This window comes from Panulirus ornatus, chromosome 28 (assembly GCF_036320965.1).
Source record: "Panulirus ornatus isolate Po-2019 chromosome 28, ASM3632096v1, whole genome shotgun sequence".
Taxonomy (NCBI): Eukaryota; Metazoa; Arthropoda; class Malacostraca; order Decapoda; family Palinuridae; genus Panulirus; species Panulirus ornatus.
In genome coordinates, this window is record NC_092251.1 from 15,418,404 (window position 1) to 15,438,767 (window position 20,364).

Here is a 20,364-nt window from a genome sequence, read left to right on the forward strand (position 1 = left end):
TCTTTCATGACCACATCTGGTACCAGTTCATGTTCTGTGGGCATTTAATTTGCTTTTTGGCTCTTGTGTTGATGTCTGTAGTGTGGGTAGTAAATGTTGAGTATGTATTATTGTATGCGATGCCCAAAATAGTTGGTGCTTTGTTTTATATGAGCAATTAGTCATTCAAGGAAAAAGGAGGTAAAAACAGTGACTAAAGCTTTCTGTGGAGCTCTGGACATTCCAACTGTGTAATGTAGTGTCAGGGTACAGTGATATGATTGTAATGTCATCTGCATATGAAAGGACTTTCAAACTGTGATCTGCATGAAGCAATGGGACAACCTCAGGACCCTTATCACTGAAGGGGCTCCTGCAGCTTCAAAGCTATGCTTCCAGTTGCAAGGATGTGATTAACTCCTTAGGGGTGAGAAGTTCCTCTAGACACTGATACTTTTTTTTTAAAGATGATGATACAGCCTCACCAAAACTGATTTTCACTCAAGGTATCACCATAAGCAAGCACTGTCAAGTAACAACTATATCTATTTGTTCATAAATAGCCTAGGATCCCTGCTACTAAATAAAGTGCAGCTCCAAGGCTACACTACACTTAGCAGGAGGGCCTGGATGGCCTTTGAAGCAAGAAGTTCTCTGATGACAATGTATTTTGTTTCACCAACTGATGATCATACAGCCTCACCATAGGTGACTTTTTACTTACAATGTAGCCCAAGTAGGCAGAGTCCAGTATTACTGGGAGTCTGTGATAGGAGAAAGCTAGGACTGATGTGAATAGAAGTGAACCATGGAAAGGTCTGTAGGGCTTGGAGGTGGATTGGGAGCCATGGTTTCACTGCATTACACATGACCGCTCAAAAATGGATATAAGCAGGTGTGGCTTTTCTTTGTTCTTGGCACTACCTCGCTAATGTGTGAAACAGCGATCTACTACGAAAGAAAGAGAGAGATTATCAAGTTCAGCAAGGGAGAGAAACAGGTCTCTTGGGATGTAACTGAAGAAACAATGTGAAGAAAGTAATATGTTTTAGATACCCAGGAGCAGATAAGGCAGCATATGGAATCATGGGACCTGCAATGAGCCATAGGGTGAGTGACAGAACTAAGGTCCTTAGCATATTGTGTTGTGTTTGGAAAAATAGGTCATTGTCTATGTGAGAAAAGATAGGTACGTTTCATGGTACAGTAGTCCTGATGGTGTTGGAAGAAGGTGGATGTGTTAAAAATGAAATGTTTGTGGGCATTAAGCAGTAAGAGGAGGGTTGACCAAATAAGAAATTATACAGTAAGAGAGACCTGCGAGATTAAGAACATCTATGAGAGAGCTGAAGAAGGAGCATTGAAATGATTTGGACATACACAGTGGATGAGTGAGGACAGTCTGACTAAGAAAGTATACAAAATGGAAGCGAAAAACAAGGAGAAGGTGGAAGGATGGAGTGAATAATGCTTTCAGTGCTCTGGGCCAGAACATGCCGGATAGTGTGAGGCATGCCTGAGACAGAAAGAACTTAAGAAAAGTGGTACATTCAGGGGAACGTGCTATCAGTGGGCTGAACTAAGGCAGAGCAAGTAGTAAGGGGAAACTACAAAAAAGTTTGTGAGACGACTTTAGTTCTGGGGCTCTACTTTCAGTGCATTAGCCATGACAACTGGAGAGTGGATGTGAGAGAATGAGGCTGCTCTGTGTTTGTTCCTGGCACTACCTTACTACACGTGAAAAATCAAGTAAGTATAAAAAAAATTTGCTTACACTTGTTCACCATTTGACTGTTTGCATGGAAAGGTGTGTGGAAAACAAGACAACATGATTTCAATGATAGGTCATAGGGATGAATCTTTAACTGGCGATCACAGCAGAATTTCTAATAGTTGTTACATCACCCTTCAAGACCCAGTAACTGCTTTCTGTATGCTGTAAGCATGACTGGTATTTATTGGTCACTATCTAACTGTTGTTACTTGTGTGGATTCAACATGTTATAGAACTAAATGGGTGAAGGGCAAGTGAAGGCTTTGCTTAAAAAACCCTCCTTACATTGTTAAACTTCAATAATAACTGGCACAACCAAACAACTCAAAACTATGTATCTAATTGTGCTCATTTTACAAAAAACATATATGGATTTCAAAATAACCAACCCATTTGTACTCAATGGACTAGTATTCTATCACAGACACAATTTTACTTTTTTATTCTTGTACTCGTTTAACTTTTACAAATTCCTATTGAGGAATTTACTTCTATCCCTCTAGCCTCATTACAAACCATAACTCTACTAACACAATTTTATGTTTCTGAGTTGGTACAGGATTATATGCGATCTGGTAAAAATGTTTAGGGCAAGCATTGCTTCCTTTTGTAGCTACATGCATACCTACACAATGAAAATCACTTCTTATCAAACCAAATTCATGCTTTAACATCTAACAAATTATCTCACTAACCTTTGGTTTGTCACCTTCCTTTTCTTTTCTCTTTTTCTGTTCCTTTTTTTTAGCCAATTTCAATTTCTTTTCAATTTCAAATCGAGTTCGTAGCACCTCTCTCTTCTCAATTCGGTTATAAATTTCTTGTTCTCGTTCCTTTTCTGTCATCTGCTCCAAACGGGCCCTATCCTCTTCATCTCCTATCATATTCTCATCTAAGCCATCATCGAATTCTTCATCCAAGTCATCTTCCGAATCACTACTGTTGCTGTCTGAGACTTCACCTGTTATGAAAATTTTAAGAGAAGTAAGATCCTGAAAAGGGATATTACAATTTTACCTCTGTACATGACTGATATTTCTCTGTCAGGTGTTTGCCTATCTCACTGTTGTCACACATGTGGATCTGACAGGTTAAAAAAACTACTATTTGGGTGAAAGGCATATGAGGACTTTCAGTGATAAAGATACACAGCCTACACAGACCTAAGGTTCAAATGAGATAGTCTGGCCTTAATGCTACTTTGGAAAACATGTAAAAGCAGTAGAAGAAAAGAAAAGCAAAATAAAGGCACCTTCCTCATGTTTCACTTCTTCGGGCAACATGCTGGACAGAAAACTAATAATATGCTCGAAGGAAATTTTCATATGAAAGTCACGAAATAGAATGAAAATGGATATGTCATGCATCTCACCACCAACAACATGAATACATTCACTTTTTTTATAAAGACAATAGTAAGAATAAACTTTAGCTCAAGCCTCTCAACTTAGTACATCTAAATTATTCCTAATATGGAAGAATGATACAAAAATTCTTTCTTGATCCCTTAAAGCAGGTATACGGGTTAATCAATGTTGTTATGTTACTGCAGCATGGCCAGGGAGAGATTGGTGGTTGAGACAGTGACAAAATGTACCACCACAGTATGATGACTGATTAAATGAATTATTCAATATCAGAGGGTGACAAGTGATGATCAAGCTTAGTTTTGAATATAATAAGACTACTTCTCTGAACAAGTTCTGGAAGCTTATTCTACATGTTAATAATGTTGCTGATAAAGACATAATAAGTACAGTCCAGATAAATATGCAACCTCTTAGTTTTAGTCCACTTCTTCTCATTGGTAGTTTCTGGCACTGCTGTAGAGAAATTTTCAATATGAACACTGCTGATTCTTTAAGTAATTTACAACATTCTATCAATTTGGCTCAGAGATGCCTCTTGCTTAGAGAAAAGATGTTTCATTCTCACAATCTGTCCTTATATGGTTTGTCAAGCAAGGAAAGAATCAATTTAGTTGTTCTTTACTGTACTGCTTCCTCTTGAGAGTATCCTAGCTTGAATGGGGAGACCAGGCCTGCAAGGTATATTCGAGGTGGGGTCTAACTAGACTTAGAAAAGTGGCAATATTGCATCCTTGCTTTTGTACAAAAAGTATCCATTAATAAATCCTAATAACCTATTTGCTTTCTTGGAAGCTTGATTGCAATGCTGGGAGAATTTGAAGTTGTTGGAGACACTGACTCCCAATTCCCTCACACAAGGGGTATCCTTTATCTTGTGGCCCATCATTTCATAACTGAGTTCTTTGTTGAAGTTTCCTATTTGTAAAAGCTGACGTTTATTGATGCTAAATGGCATTTGTCATTTTCTAGACCATTCAAAGATTTTATCTAGATCCTCTTGTGGTGTAGCCAGCACTTCAGTGGTTGTCAAGTTGCACTCCTCTGACCCAGGTAGCTGTCTTTACTTTCTGCCTCCCTCAACGTGGACTACTGACTTTCTGTCCACAAACATACAATCACTCCTTGTTACACATAATCTTTAGACAAAACTTAACTCACACAGCTCATTCTTCATTCCTCTAGATTTTCTTGCAATGAACACGATACACTAGCCCTGCCTTTTGCCAAAATGGTAGGTGCAGTAGACAGCAGTAGTAGGTAGAAACATTAGGAAGAAGTAGACAGGAGCATTAAGTAGACACAATAAGTAGTTGAAGTCAATATGAACATTTAGTAGGAGCTTCTGCAAACACTATTGCCCTGGCCACTCCCTTAAGGAAGTTCCAGTTGGAACAGGCGTCAGAGATACAGATAGATGGATATATAGAAATGATGAAAAGTACAGGCCCAAGGACAGATCTTTGGGGGACTCACTGGTAACAGGTGACTACGGTGATGATCCAGCATTTATTACAACTCTCTGGCTCCTATCACGTAACCAGGTTTCTATCCAGTTTCCCATGCAACCAGTAATCCCCAAAGTAATCCCTACAGCCCAGACTTAATGCACCAGATTCAAAAGGGTAATTTTGTCAAATGCTCTTTGGAAGTCTAGATATATACTATCAATTGCTTCTGTCTTGCCATACGTATTGATATTTTTATGATAAAATTCATGGGGGTTTGTAAGGCAAAAATCTGTGACCTCTAAAAGCATACTGTGTATTAAGGATCAGACCAAGTTGTTCCAGGTAGGTTACAATTTTATCTTTAATAATCGACTCCAGAAGCTTACAAATAATTGATGTGAGTCTAATAGGACAGTAGTTGCCTGGCATTTCATAGCTTCCCTTGCTGAATATAGAAGTAATGTCTACCAGTCTCCAGGCCTGTGGGACTATTCCTTCCTGGACTGATTTATTGAAAATATAGGTTAGTGGTGGCAATTTCATGTTTGACGTTTTCAATCACTCATGGATAGAAATAATTAAGACCTGGACTTACATTAAGCTTCAGCTTATCTATCTGTGTTAGTCCTTCTCTGATTGTAATGGTAAACTGTGGTATCATGTGAGTGCTATTCATCACTATCTCAAAATCTGTGTCATTATCAAATGAGAACTAAAAACTTGTTAAGCATTGTTGCTATCCTTTCATCACCCATATGGGTTCCCCCTTCTTCATTTGCAAGGGTCCTTTCCCATTTCTTATATGTTTCTTATTACTGATACTTCTATAAAAAAAATTTAGGATCTCTATTTCTCATCTCCTGTAATTCTCACTTCATATTCTCTCTTGGCTTGCTCAGTAAGTTTTTTCACACCTCTGCAAATAGCTAAACTGCACTGCAATACCTGGGATACTGTTTGATTTCTTAAATTTGCAGAGTTCATTTCTGTGCCCTATAGCTTTTGCAATATCAGAGGAATACCATTCAGGCCTGTTGTTGGTTTATTGTTTCTGTTGTGCATTTGGACAAATCTGCCTTGTTAGGTATAAAATGATGCTTAAAACTACCTATAATTCCTCAGAATGAACCAACAAGGGTGAGACTCTTTCATGCGATGCACATTACATCAAAATCTGCCCTTTTAATGTTAGGTGTGATAACACTAGAGAAGCTGGTTCTGATATCAACATCAAACCTAACCATATTATGGTCACAAGTGCCTACAAGCTCACCAAAATGGGTATTAGTTACTAAGAACTCCTGGGATGCAAGAACTAAATCAAGTATATCAGCTTCCCTCATCAGCTCGGTGATGGTTTGGCAAAGAAAACTAGCTTCAACAAAGCTGACAGGTCTAGCGGATTCACTTGCTACATCTGAGATAGTTCACCAGTGGATTTCTGGAAGATTAAAATCTTCCAGAATGATTGATTCTTTATCCTGTATTGCTTGTTGTAAAATTAAGTACATGACAGAGTCAATATCTGCTGGCTGACTATGGCATCTACGTATGAAGTTTATGTAACATTGAAAATTCTGTGCTAATCTATACATACAAATGTTCAACAGAAGCAGGCGTAGTACTCAGAATTTCAAAGGGGTCTGGGTAAGGTTTTACCTCCTCAACTGTCTCTATCCCTTACAAATAATTTGCAGTCCAGCAAATTCTACTTACTAATCACACTGTTGTTTTTCATGTTCAGAAATGTTTGTTAAACCAATGACATCAACATGTCCAGTGTTTAATAAGCATTGCAATTCAGCTACTTTGTTTTGGATGGATCTCATATTCAAGTAAAGTCCATTAAACTTCTCTGTATGATTTCTGTATGAGACTACTGGTATGATTTTGTGACTGGCTATTTCTAGACTAAAGTGTGATGAGCCCCATGACTGGCACCTGTCATCTCTGTCTGGTGGGGTTAGAAAGGGACTCGATCTGACCTCCCCCGTGTGACATGTCATATGAGCTGATCTGAACTCTACCACCTGTACAATATGTTCAACATGATGACATCTACCACGCCTCAACAAAATTTCTATCCTACAGTGTAAGGCAATCAGGTCTTTGATTCCCACAGCTAAGAGTTCAGTCCCTTTGTTGCTAAGATGAATGCCATCCATGCTGTGTAATCCCCTATATCCCATGAAGGAGAGCCTTAAGTCTACAAAGCTGATGTTCCCATCTGCACACACAGAATTCAGTCTCTTAATTACACCTAGGTCTCTACTTAGAGTGTAGTTACCTACATCTTGTCTCAGGGGAGTGTCAACTTTAACAAAATCATCTGATTCATCTTTCAGGGTGCCATTCAGCCCTTTATATTCTTCTACGATAAATTTCTGAATTTGTGTATTTATGGTAAACATTGTTGCTCTCAACAATCACCACTAAAATGACTTCCACTAAACATGACTTTTTAATAAGCACTTTAACCTTTTGTTCAATGTGGGAAATTCTGGCACCAAGGAAAATAGGAACTGCGCTCCTAGCTCTCAAATTCCCTGCCAGATGTTTACCCAGATACCTTACCAGCAAATATCCAAGAACCATGGAACAGTTGTTGTTGCTCTTTTCTTGCAAGTTGCCGAGCACTGTAAAGCAATTGCACACACATGGGGGTCGACAGGGGTGGGATGAGGAGAAAGGCTGGACTGGTGGTTCAACTGTGACATAAACCTGGAGGAGGATGAGGGAGGGGGGTGAGTTTAGGTGAGGGTGAGAGGAATTTGGGTTGGGGTGAGAGGAGCTGTGTGTGTGTGTGTGTGTGTGTGTGTGTGTGTGTGTGTGTGTGTGTGTGTGTGTGTGATGAGGTTCAGGAGAGGCTGTAAATGCATAGGCTGTATGGAAAGGTGGGAGCAAAGAAGAGGCTGAGGAGGCAGTAGGTGCTGAGCAAGTGTTGGAGGGTACATAGTATGGGGAGAGTGTGAGCATGGGTGGGGCAGACCTGGATAGCAAGGGTTTGTAGTCGCATGTGGGGTGTAGTGAGGATAAGGTCATGGTGCACCATTTTCAAATGCTGTATCTCATCCCAAAGTATTAAATTTTCAAGGCTTTGAGTGCTGCCTTACTTCTTTTAAATCACTTTGTTTAATCTCTTCCAGATTATGAATGTTTACACAGAAAAAACAATCTTTGTACGTTCCATCTCATCCAGTTACCAATAAATCCTTAACATGTATATGGGAAGTGAGTGGCTGGTGCCATTGTGATATAAAACTATGCAAATATAAAGTGAAAGGCCTATAAATGTAATTAAATGTGAGGGAACACTTAACTGTAAGAGAAGAATTTATATAATAGTAATGCACTATGATCTTGGTGGCTTGTTGGCTGGGCAGAAACCTCACTTGACCTGACAACTAGACACAGAGCAATACATCCTACCAATACGAGTTCTCAACACATAAAAAGAGGGCTCTGAATCATCATCTCCAATCTTTTTGAACAAAATGCCTGCACAAAATATTTCAATACCCAATTCCGATAGCTCATAAACTTATTATAATTTTCTATCATACTTAGATGCTGTCTCCCGCGTTGGCGAGGTAGAGCAAGGAAACAGATGAAAGGATAGCCTAACCCACCCATATACACATGCATATACATAAACGCCCACACACGCAAATACACATACCTATACATTTCAACGTATACATAAATATACATACACAGACATATACATATATACACATGCACATAATTCATATTGTATGCCCTTATTCATTCCCGTCGCCACATATGAAACAGCATCCCCCTCCCCCTGTGCACACACACGAGGTAGCACTACAAAAAGACAACAAAGGCCACATTTTTTACACTGAGTCTCTAGCTGTCATTTGTAATGCACCAAAACAACAGCTCCCTTTCCACATCCAAGCCCCAAAATACTTTCCATGGTTTACCCGAGACGCTTCACATGCCCTGGTTCAATCCACTGACAGCACGTTGATCCTGATATAACACATTGTTCCAATCTACTATATTCCTTGCATGCCTTTCAACCTTCTGTATGTTCAGGCCTCGATTTCTCAAAATCTTTTTCACTCCAACCTTCCACCTCCAGTTTGGTCTCCCACTTCTCGTTCCCTCCACCTCTGACACATATATCCTCTTTGTCAATCTTTCCTCACTCATTCTCTCCATGTAACCAAATCATTTAAACACACCCTCTTCTGCTCTCTCAACCACACTCTTTTTATTAGGACACATCTCTCTTACCCTTTCATTACTTACTCGATCAAACCACCTCACACCTCATATTGTCCTCAAACATCTCATTTCCAGCACATCCATCCTCATCTACACAACCTTATCTATAGCCCATGCCTTGCAACCACTACTACTATTCCTTCAAACATGCCCATTTTTGCTATCCAAAATAACGTTCTCGCCTTCCACACATTCTTCAATGCTCCTGGAACCTTCGCCCCCTCCCTCACCCTTTGACTCATTTCCACTTCCATGGTTCCATCTGCTGCTAAATCCACTTCCAGATATCTAAAATACTTCACTTCCTCCAGTTTTTCTCCATTCAAACTTACCTCCCAATTAACTTGTCCCTCAACCCTACTGAACCTACTAACCTAGCTCTTATTCACATTTACTCTCACCTTTCTTTCTTTCATACACTTTACCAAACTCAGTCACCAACTTCTGCAGTTTCTCACCTGAATCAGCTACCAGTGCTGTATCATCAGCGAACAACAACTTACTCACTTCCCAAGCCCTCTCACCCACAACAGACTACATACTTGCCCTTCTCTCCAAAGCTCTTGCATTCACCTCCCTAACAGCCCCATCCATAAACAAATTAAACAACCATGGAGACATCACTCACCCATCACTCACTCCTGCCGCAAATCAGCATTCACTGGGAACCAATCACTTTCCTCTCTTCCTACTCGTAAATATACCTTACATCCTTGATAAAAAATTTTCACTGCTTTTAGCAACTTACCTCCCACACCATATACTCATATCTTCCACAAAGCATCTCTATCAACTCTTATCAGACACCTTTTCCAGATCCATAAATGCTACATACAAATCCATCTCTGTTCCTAAGTATTTCTCACACACATTCTTCAAAGCAAACACCTGATCCACACATCCTGTACCACTTCTGAAACCACACTGCTCTTCCCCAATCTGATGCTCTGTACATGCCTTTACCCTCTCAAATAATTTCCAAGGAATACTCAACAAACTTATACCTCTGTAATTTGAGCACTCACCTTTATCCCCTTTGCCAATGTACAATGGCACTATGCATGCATTCTGCCAATCCTCAGGCACTTCACCATGAACCATACATACACTGAATATCCTTACCAACCAGTCAACAACACAGTCACCCCCTTTTACAATAAATTCCACTGCAAGACCATCCAAACCCACCACCTTGCGGGCTTTCATCTTCCGCAATGCTTTCACTACCTCTTCTCAGTTCACCAAAACATTCGCCCTGACCCTCTCCCTTTGCATACCACCTCAACCAAAACACCCTCTCAATCAATACCCTCCCATATCATTTCCCAGGAATATTCAACAAACTTATACCTCTGTAATTTGAACACTCACCTTTATCCCCTTTGCCTTTGTACAATGGCACTATGCATGCATTCCGCCAATCCTCAGGCACTTCACCTTGAGCTATACATATAATGAATATCTTCACCAACCAGTCAACAACAAAGTCATTCCCTTTTTTAATAAATTCCACTGCAATACCATCCAAACCCGCCGCCTTGCTACCTTTCATCTTCTGCAAAGCTTTCACTACCTATTTTCTGTTTACCAAACCATTCTCCCTGACCCTCTCACTTCGCACACCACCTCGACCAAAACACCCTATATCTGCAACTCTATCATCTAACACATTCAACAAACCTTCAAAATACTCACTCCATCTTCTCACATCACCACTACTTGTTATCACCTCCCCATTAGCCCCTTTCACCGATATTCCTATTTGTTCTCTTATCTTCTTTTTATTCTCCCTAAAATTTAATGATGCTCTCTCACTCCTACTCTCATTTGCCCTCTTTTTTACCTCTTGCACCTTTCCCTTCACTTCCTGCCTCTTTCTTTTATACATATCCCAGTCATTTCCACTATTTCCCTGCAAAAATCATCCAAATGCCTCTCACTTCTCTTTCACTAATAATCTTACTTCTTCATCCCACCACTCACTACCCTTTCTAATCCGCCCACCTCCCAGGCTTCTCATGCCACAAGTATCTTTTACGCAAGCCATCACTGCTTCCCTAAACATATCCCATTCCTCCCCCACTCCCTCCTTTGTTCTTACCTTTTTCCATTCTGCACTCAGTCTCTCCTGGTACTTCCTCACACAAGTCTCCTTCCCAAGCTCACTTACTCTTACCACTCTCTTCACCCCAACATTCTCTCTTCTGTTCTGAAAACCTCTACAAATCTTCACCTTTGCCTTCACAAGTTCATGATCAGGCATCCCTCCAGTTGCACCTCTCAGCACATTAACATCCAAAAGTCTCTCTTTCAAATGCCTATCAATTAACACATAATCCAATAATGCTCTCTGGCCATCTCTCCTACTTACATACGTATACTTACGTATATCTCTCTTTTTAAACCAGGTATTCCCAATCACCAGTCCTTTTTCTGCACACAAATCTACAAGCTCTTCACCATTTCCATTTACAACACTGAACACCCCATGTATAACAATTATTCCCTCAACTGCCACATTATTCATCTTTGCATTCAAATCACCCATCACTATAACCTGGTCTCGTGCATGAATGCTGTTAACATACTCACTCAACTGCTCCCAAAACACTTACCTCTCATGATCTTTCTTCTCATGCCCAGGTGCATACGCACCGATAATCATCCATCTCTCTCCATCCACTTTCAGTTTTCCCCATATCAATCTAGAGTTTATTTTCTTACACTCTATCACATACTCCTACCACTCCTGCTTCAGGAGTAGTGCTACTCCTTCCCTCGCTCTTGTGCTGGAAATGAGATGTTTGAGGAAAATATGTGGTGTGAGGTGGTTTGATTGAGTAAGTAATAATTGGGTAAGAGAGATGTGTGGTAATAAACAGAACTTTTCATGGTTTACCCCAGACACTTCACATGCCCTGGTTCAATCCATGGACAGCACATTGACCCCAGTATACCACATCGTTCCAATTCACTCTATTCCCTGTACGCCTTTCATCCTCCTGCATGTTCAAGCCCCGATCACTCAAAATCTTTTTCACTCCATCTTTCCACTTCCAATTTGGTCTCCCTCTTCTCCTCCTTCCCTCCACCTCTGACACACATATCCTCTTGGTCAATCTTTCCTCACTCATTCTCTCCATGTGACCAAACCATTTCAAAACACCCTCTTCTGCTCTCTCAACCATACTCTTTTTATAACGACACATCTCTCTTACCCTATTATTACTTACTCGATCAAACCACCTCACACCACATATTGTCCTCAAACATCTCATTTCCAGCACATCCACCCTCCTCTGCACATATCTATCGATAGCCCATGCCTCAAAACCGTATAACATTGTTGGAACCACTATTCCTTCAATCATACCCATTTTTGCTTTCCGTGATAATGTTCTCAACTTCCACACATTTTTCAACACTCCCAGAACTTTCGCCCCGTCCCCCACCCTAAGATTCATTCCTGCTTCCATGGTTCCATCCACTGCCAAATCAACTTCCAGATATCTAAAACACTTCACCTCCTCCAGTTTTTCTCCATTCAAACTTACCTCCCAATTGAATTGTCCCTCAACCTCACTGTACCTAATAACCTTACTCTTATTCACATTTACTCTCAGCTTTCTTCTTTCACACACTTTACCAAACTCAGTCATCAGCTTCTGCAGTTTCTCACACGAATCAGCCACCAGCGATGTATCATCAGCGAACAACAACTGACTCATGTCCCAAGCTCTCTCATCAACAACAGACTGCATACTTGCCCCTCTTTCCAAAACTCTTGCATTCACCTCCCTAACAACCCCATCCATAAACAAATTAAACAACCATGGAGACATCACACGCCCCTGCCGCAAACCTACATTCACTGAGAACCAATCACTTTCCTCTCTTCCTACACATACACATGCCTTACATCCTCAATAAAAACTTTTCACTGCTTCTAACAACTTGCCTCCCACACCATATACTCTTAATACCTTCCACAAAGCATCTCCATCAACTCTATCATATGTCTTCTCCAGATCCATAAATGCTACATACAAATTCATTTGCTTTTCTAAATATTTCTCACATGCATTCTTCAAAGCAAACACCTGATCCACACATCCTCTACCACTTCTGAAGCCACACTGCTCTTCCCCAATCTGATATATCTTATTTATATTATTTTTTTTTTTTTTGCTTTGTCGCTGTCTCCCGCGTTTGCGAGGTAGCGCAAGGAAACAGACGAAAGAAATGGCCCAACCCACCCCCACACACATGTATATACATACGTCCACACACGCAAATATACATACCTACACAGCTTTCCATGGTTTACCCCAGACGCTTCACATGCCTTGATTCAATCCACTGACAGCACGTCAACCCCGGTATACCACATCGCTCCAATTCACTCTATTCCTTGCCCTCCTTTCACCCTCCTGCATGTTCAGGCCCAGATCACACAAAATCTTTTTCACTCCATCTTTCCACCTCCAATTTGGTCTCCCTCTTCTCCTCGTTCCCTCCACCTCCGACACATATATCCTCTTGGTCAATCTTTCCTCACTCATTCTCTCCATGTGCCCAAACCATTTCAAAACACCCTCTTCTGCTCTCTCAACCACGCTCTTTTTATTTCCACACATCTCTCTTACCCTTACGTTACTTACTCGATCAAACCACCTCACACCACACATTGTCCTCAAACATCTCATTTCCAGCACATCCACCCTCCTGCGCACAACTCTATCCATAGCCCACGCCTCGCAACCATACAACATTGTTGGAACCACTATCCCTTCAAACATACCCATTTTTGCTTTCTGAGATAATGTTCTCGACTTCCACACATTCTTCAAGGCTCCCAGAATTTTCGCCCCCTCCCCCACCCTATGATCCACTTCCGCTTCCATGGTTCCATCCGCTGCCAAATCCACTCCCAGATATCTAAAACACTTCACTTCCTCCAGTTTTTCTCCATTCAAACTCACCTCCCAATTGACTTGACCCTCAACCCTACTGTACCTAATAACCTTGCTCTTATTCACATTTACTCTTAACTTTCTTCTTTCACACACTTTACCAAACTCAGTCACCAGCTTCTGCAGTTTCTCACATGAATCAGCCACCAGCGCTGTATCATCAGCAAACAACAACTGACTCACTTCCCAGGCTCTCTCATCCCCAACAGACTTCATACTTGCCCCTCTTTCCAAAACTCTTGCATTCACCTCCCTAACAACCCCATCCATAAACAAATTAAACAACCTTGGAGACATCACACACCCCTGCCGCAAACCTACATTCACTGAGAACCAATCACTTTCCTCTCTTCCTACACGTACACATGCCTTACATCCTCAATAAAAACTTTTCACTGCTTCTAACAACTTGCCTCCCACACCATATATTCTTAATACCTTCCACAGAGCATCTCTATCAACTCTATCATATGCCTTCTCCAGATCCATAAATGCTACATACAAATCCATTTGCTTTTCTAAGTATTTCTCACATACATTCTTCAAAGCAAACACCTGATCCACACATCCTCTACCACTTCTGAAACCACACTGCTCTTCCCCAATCTGATGCTCTGTACATGCCTTCACCCTCTCAATCAATATCCTCCCATATAATTTACCAGGAATACTCAACAAACTTATACCTCTGTAATTTGAGCACTCACTCTTATCCCCTTTGCCTTTGTACAATGGCACTATGCATGCATTCCGCCAATCCTCAGGCACCTCTCCATGAGTCATACATACATTAAATAACCTTACCAACCAGTCAACAATACAGTCACCCCCTTTTTTAATAAATTCCACTGCAATACCATCCAAACCTGCTGCCTTGCCAGCTTTCATCTTCCCAAAGCTTTTACTACCTCTTCTCTGTTTACCAAATCATTTTCCCTAACCCTCTCACTTTGCACACCACCTCGACCAAAACACCCTATATCTGCCACTCTATCATCAAACACATTCAACAAACCTTCAAAATACTCACTCCATCTCCTTCTCACATCACCACTACTTGTTATCACCTCCCCATTTGCGCCCTTCACTGAAGATCCCATTTGCTCCCTTGTCTTACGCACTTTATTTACCTCCTTCCAGAACATCTTTTTATTCTCCCTAAAATTTAATGATACTCTCTCACCCCAACTCTCATTTGCACTCTTTTTCACCTCTTGCACCTTTCTCTTGACCTCCTGTCTCTTTCTTTTATACATCTCCCACTCAATTGCATTTTTCCCTGCAAAAATCCCCCAAATCCCTCTCTCTTCTCTTTCACTAAAAATCTTACTTTTTTCATCCCCCCACCCCACTACCCTTTCAAATTTACCCCCCCCCCAAATTCTCTTTGCCACAAGATTTTTTCGCAACCAAATAAACTGTTCCCCTAAAAAAACATACCCTTTCCCCCCCACTCCACCCTTTTTTTTTTAACCTTTTTTCCTTCTGACTCAGCCCTTCTCCGGGTACTTCCTCCCCAAAATTCCCCCTTCCCAACCCTATTTTTTAACTTTTACCACCCTCTTCACCCCAAATTCCTCTTTTTTCTGAAAACCCAACAAATCTTCCCCTTTTTCCCTTTCCAAAAAATTTTTTGATAAGAACCCCTCCAGTTGCCCCTCTCAGAAAATTTAAACACCAAAAAGTCTCTCTTTCAAATCCCTATAAATTTAAACACATAACCCAATAATGTTTTGGGCCCATTTTTCCCTACTTACACCCGTTTTACTTATTTATATCCTTTTTTTTAAACCCATTTTAATTCCCAATCACCGGGTTCCTTTTTGCCCCAAAAAATTTTTAACCAAGCTTTTCCCCATTTCCATTTAAAACACTAAAAACCCCTTGTATAAAAATTTTTTCCCTCAACTCCCAATTTTTTCATCTTTGCTTTAAAATTCACCCCAATCACAAAAACCTGGTCTCGTGCTTTGAATGCTTTTTAACATCCTCACTAAATTTCCCCCAAAAACCCTTACCTCTCATATCTTTCTTCTCATGCCCAGGTCCCTCCCCACCGATAATCAAAACTCTCTCCACCCCACTTTCAGTTTTCCCCCATATCAATTAAAAGTTTATTTTCTTACACTCAAAACACAAAACTCCTACCATCCTGCTTCAGGAGAAAAGTGCAAACCCCTTTCCCCCTCGCCTTTTTCTGGAAATAAATGTTTGGGGGAAAAAAAAATTTTGGTGTGAGGTGGTTTGTTTGAAAAGTAATTTTTGGGTTGGGAAGATGTTTTGGTAAAAAAAAAAAATTTTTTTCCAATGTTTACCCAGACATTCAAATGCCCGGGTTTAAATTCCATGGACGCACATTGCCCCCCATTTATCCCAACATGTTCCAATTCACTCTTTTTCCCTGTACGCCTTTCTCCTCCGGGCTTTTCAAGCCCCGGGATCACTAAAATTTCCTTTTTCACTCCTTTTTTCCCTTTTTCCTTTTTGGGTCTCCCTCTTCTCCTCCTTCCCCCCAAACCTTGACACACAAAACCCTTGGAAATTTTTTCCCCTCATCTTTTCTCTCCTGTGCCCAAAACCCTTTTCAAAACCCCCTTTTCTGCTCTTTTCAACCATACTCTTTTTATAACGACACATCTCTTTTAAACCCAATTTTTACTTACCGATCAAACCCCCTTTCACCCCCACATATTGTCCTAAAAACCCTTTTCATTTCCAGCACATCCACCCTCCTCTGCACATATCTATCGATAGCCCATGCCTCAAAAAACCGTATAACATTGGGTTTAAAACCCTACCCTTTTAATCTACCCCTTTTTGCTTTTCCCTGACAATGTTTCCTTTAACTTCCACCCCAATTTTTTCCCACTCCCAGAAAAATTTCCGCCCCCTCCCCCACCCTAAAAATTATTCCTGTTCCATGGTTCCATCCACTGCCAAATCCCAAATTTTTTGAAAATCTAAACACTTCACCTCCTCCAGTTTTTTTTTCCATTCAAACTTACCCCCCAATTGTTGTTTCCCCCAACCTCACTGTAACCCAATAACCTTATCTTATTTACATTTACTTCTCAGCTTTCTTCCTTTCACCCCCCCTTTACCAAAAAACCATCATCCCCTTCTGCATTTCTCACAAAAGAATCAGCCCAACGATGTATCATCACGGAAAAACAACTGACTTTATTCCCAAACTCTCTCATCAACAACAGACGCATACTTGGCCCCCTTTTTTCCAAAAAAACCCTTTTATTCCCCCCTCCCCTAAAAACCCCATCCATAAACAAAAATTTTAAAAAACCCCTGGAGGGGCATCAAACGCCCCCGCCGCAAACCTTTCATTCAAAGAGAAAACCCAAAACTTTCCTTTTCTTCCTACACATACACAAAGGCCCTTTTAAAACCCCCTAAAACTTTTTTTACCCGCTTTTTAACAACTTGGGGCCTCCCCCACCATATACTTTAAAACCTTCCCCAAAACCATCAACTTATTATATTTTTTTCTCCCGATTTTCCCAAATGCTAATACAAATTCATTTGGCCCTTTTTTAAATATTTCCACATGCTTCTTCAAAGCCCAAAAACCCGATCCACACAACCCTACCCCCCCTTTTGAACCCCCCCCCCACTGCTCTTCCCCCAAATTTTATATATCTTATTTTTATTAAATTTTTTTTTTTTTTTCTTTTTTCCCCCTGCCCCCCGCGTTTTTCGAGGTAGGCCCAAGGGAAAAAAGAAAGAAAGAAAAAGGGCCCCAAAAACCCCCCCCACAACAATGTATATACCCTACGTTTCCCCACACCAAATATACTACCCACAGCTTTTTCCCTGGTTTACCCCCGACGCTTCAAAATGCCTTGTTTTCCCCTGACAAACACTTTAAACCCCCTTTTTACACATCGCCTCCCCAAATTTACTCAATTTTCCCTTTCCCTCCCTTTTACCCTCCCGCATGTTCGGGCCCCGATACACAAAATCTTTTTCCAAAAAAATCCATCTTTCCACCTCCAAATTTTGGTCTCCCTCTTCTCCTCGTTCCCTCCACCGACCGACACAACTTATCCTGCTTGGTCCAATCTTTCTCACCCATATCTCTCAAGGTTGCCAAACCATTTCAAAACACCTCACTTCTGCCTCACAACCCCGCTCTTTTATTTTCCACAAGCCATCTCTCTACCCTTACGTACTTACTCGATCAAACCTACCTCACACCACACATTGTCCTCAAACATCTCATTTCCAGCACATCCACCCTCCTGGCGCACACTCAATTCCATACCCACGCCTCGCACCATACAACATGTTTGGGAACCAATATTCCCATCAACATACCCATTTTTGCTTTCATTTCAGAATAATGTTCTCCGACTTCCACACATTCTTCAAGGCTCCCAGAATTTTCGCCCCCTCCCCCACCCTATGATCCACTTCCGCTTCCATGGTTCCATCCGCTGCCAAATCCACTCCCAGATATCTAAAACACTTCACTTCCTCCAGTTTTTCTCCATTCAAACTCACCTCCCAATTGACTTGACCCTCAACCCTACTGTACCTAATAACCTTGCTCTTATTCACATTTACTCTTAACTTTCTTCTTTCACACACTTTACCAAACTCAGTCACCAGCTTCTGCAGTTTCTCACATGAATCAGCCACCAGCGCTGTATCATCAGCAAACAACAACTGACTCACTTCCCAGGCTCTCTCATCCCCAACAGACTTCATACTTGCCCCTCTTTCCAAAACTCTTGCATTCACCTCCCTAACAACCCCATCCATAAACAAATTAAACAACCTTGGAGACATCACACACCCCTGCCGCAAACCTACATTCACTGAGAACCAATCACTTTCCTCTCTTCCTACACGTACACATGCCTTACATCCTCGATAAAAACTTTTCACTGCTTCTAACAACTTGCCTCCCACACCATATATTCTTAATACCTTCCACAGAGCATCTCTATCAACTCTATCATATGCCTTCTCCAGATCCATAAATGCTACATACAAATCCATTTGCTTTTCTAAGTATTTCTCACATACATTCTTCAAAGCAAACACCTGATCCACACATCCTCTACCACTTCTGAAACCACACTGCTCTTCCCCAATCTGATGCTCTGTACATGCCTTCACCCTCTCAATCAATATCCTCCCATATAATTTACCAGGAATACTCAACAAACTTATACCTCTGTAATTTGAGCACTCACTCTTATCCCCTTTGCCTTTGTACAATGGCACTATGCACGCATTCCGCCAATCCTCAGGCACCTCACCATGAGTCATACATACATTAAATAACCTTACCAACCAGTCAACAATACAGTCACCCCCTTTTTTAATAAATTCCACTGCAATACCATCCAAACCTGCTGCCTTGCCAGCTTTCATCTTCCGCAAAGCTTTTACTACCTCTTCTCTGTTTACCAAATCATTTTCCCTAACCCTCTCACTTTGCACACCACCTCGACCAAAACACCCTATATCTGCCACTCTATCATCAAACACATTCAACAAACCTTCAAAATACTCACTCCATCTCCTTCTCACATCACCACTACTTGTTATCACCTCCCCATTTGCGCCCTTCACTGAAGATCCCATTTGCTCCCTTGTCTTACGCACTTTATTTACCTCCTTCCAGAACATCTTTTTATTCTCCCTAAAATTTAATGATACTCTCTCACCCCAACTCTCATTTGCACTCTTTTTCACCTCTTGCACCTTTCTCTTGACCTCCTGTCTCTTTCTTTTATACATCTCCCACTCAATTGCATTTTTTCCCTGCAAAAATCGTCCAAATGCCTCTCTCTTCTCTTTCACTAATACTCTTACTTCTTCATCCCACCACTCACTACCCTTTCTAATCAACCCACCTCCCACTCTTCTCATGCCACAAGCATCTTTTGCGCAATCCATCACTGATTCCCTAAATACATCCCATTCCTCCCCCACTCCCCTTGCTTCCATTGTTCTCACCTTTTTCCATTCTGTACTCAGTCTCTCCTGGTACTTCCTCACACAGGTCTCCTTCTCAAGCTCACTTACTCTCACCACCCTCTTCACCCCAACATTCACTCTTCTTTTCTGAAAACCCATACAAATCTTCACCTTAGCCTCCACAAGATAATGATCAGACATCCCTCCAGTTGCACCTCTCAGCACATTAACATCCAAAAGTCTCTCTTTCGCACGCCTGTCAATTAACACGTAATCCAATAACGCTCTCTGGCCATCTCTCCTACTTACATAAGTATACTTATGTATATCTCGCTTTTTAAACCAGGTATTCCCAATCATCAGTCCTTTTTCAGCACATAAATCTACAAGCTCTTCACCATTTCCATTTACAACACTGAACACCCCATGTATACCAATTATTCCCTCAACTGCCACATTACTCACCTTTGCATTCAAATCACCCATCACTATAACCCGGTCTCGTGCATCAAAACCACTAACACACTCATTCAGCTGCTCCCAAAACACTTGCCTCTCTTGATCTTTCTTCTCATGCCCAGGTGCATATGCACCAATAATCACCCACCTCTCTCCATCAACTT

At 41.1% G+C, this 20,364-nt stretch overlaps 1 protein-coding gene across 2 annotated transcripts in view; it reads right to left on the reverse strand.

Moving 5' to 3' along the window:
- The window catches only part of LOC139757861 (RNA polymerase-associated protein RTF1 homolog), a 325,058-nt gene that overhangs the window by 241,814 nt on the left and 62,880 nt on the right, over window positions 1-20,364 (reverse strand). For both annotated transcript variants that reach the window (XM_071678765.1, XM_071678766.1), the window contains exon 4: window positions 2,449-2,714. In XM_071678765.1, coding sequence (XP_071534866.1) covers window positions 2,449-2,714 — 266 coding nt within the window. The remainder of the gene's footprint in view (window positions 1-2,448; window positions 2,715-20,364) is intronic.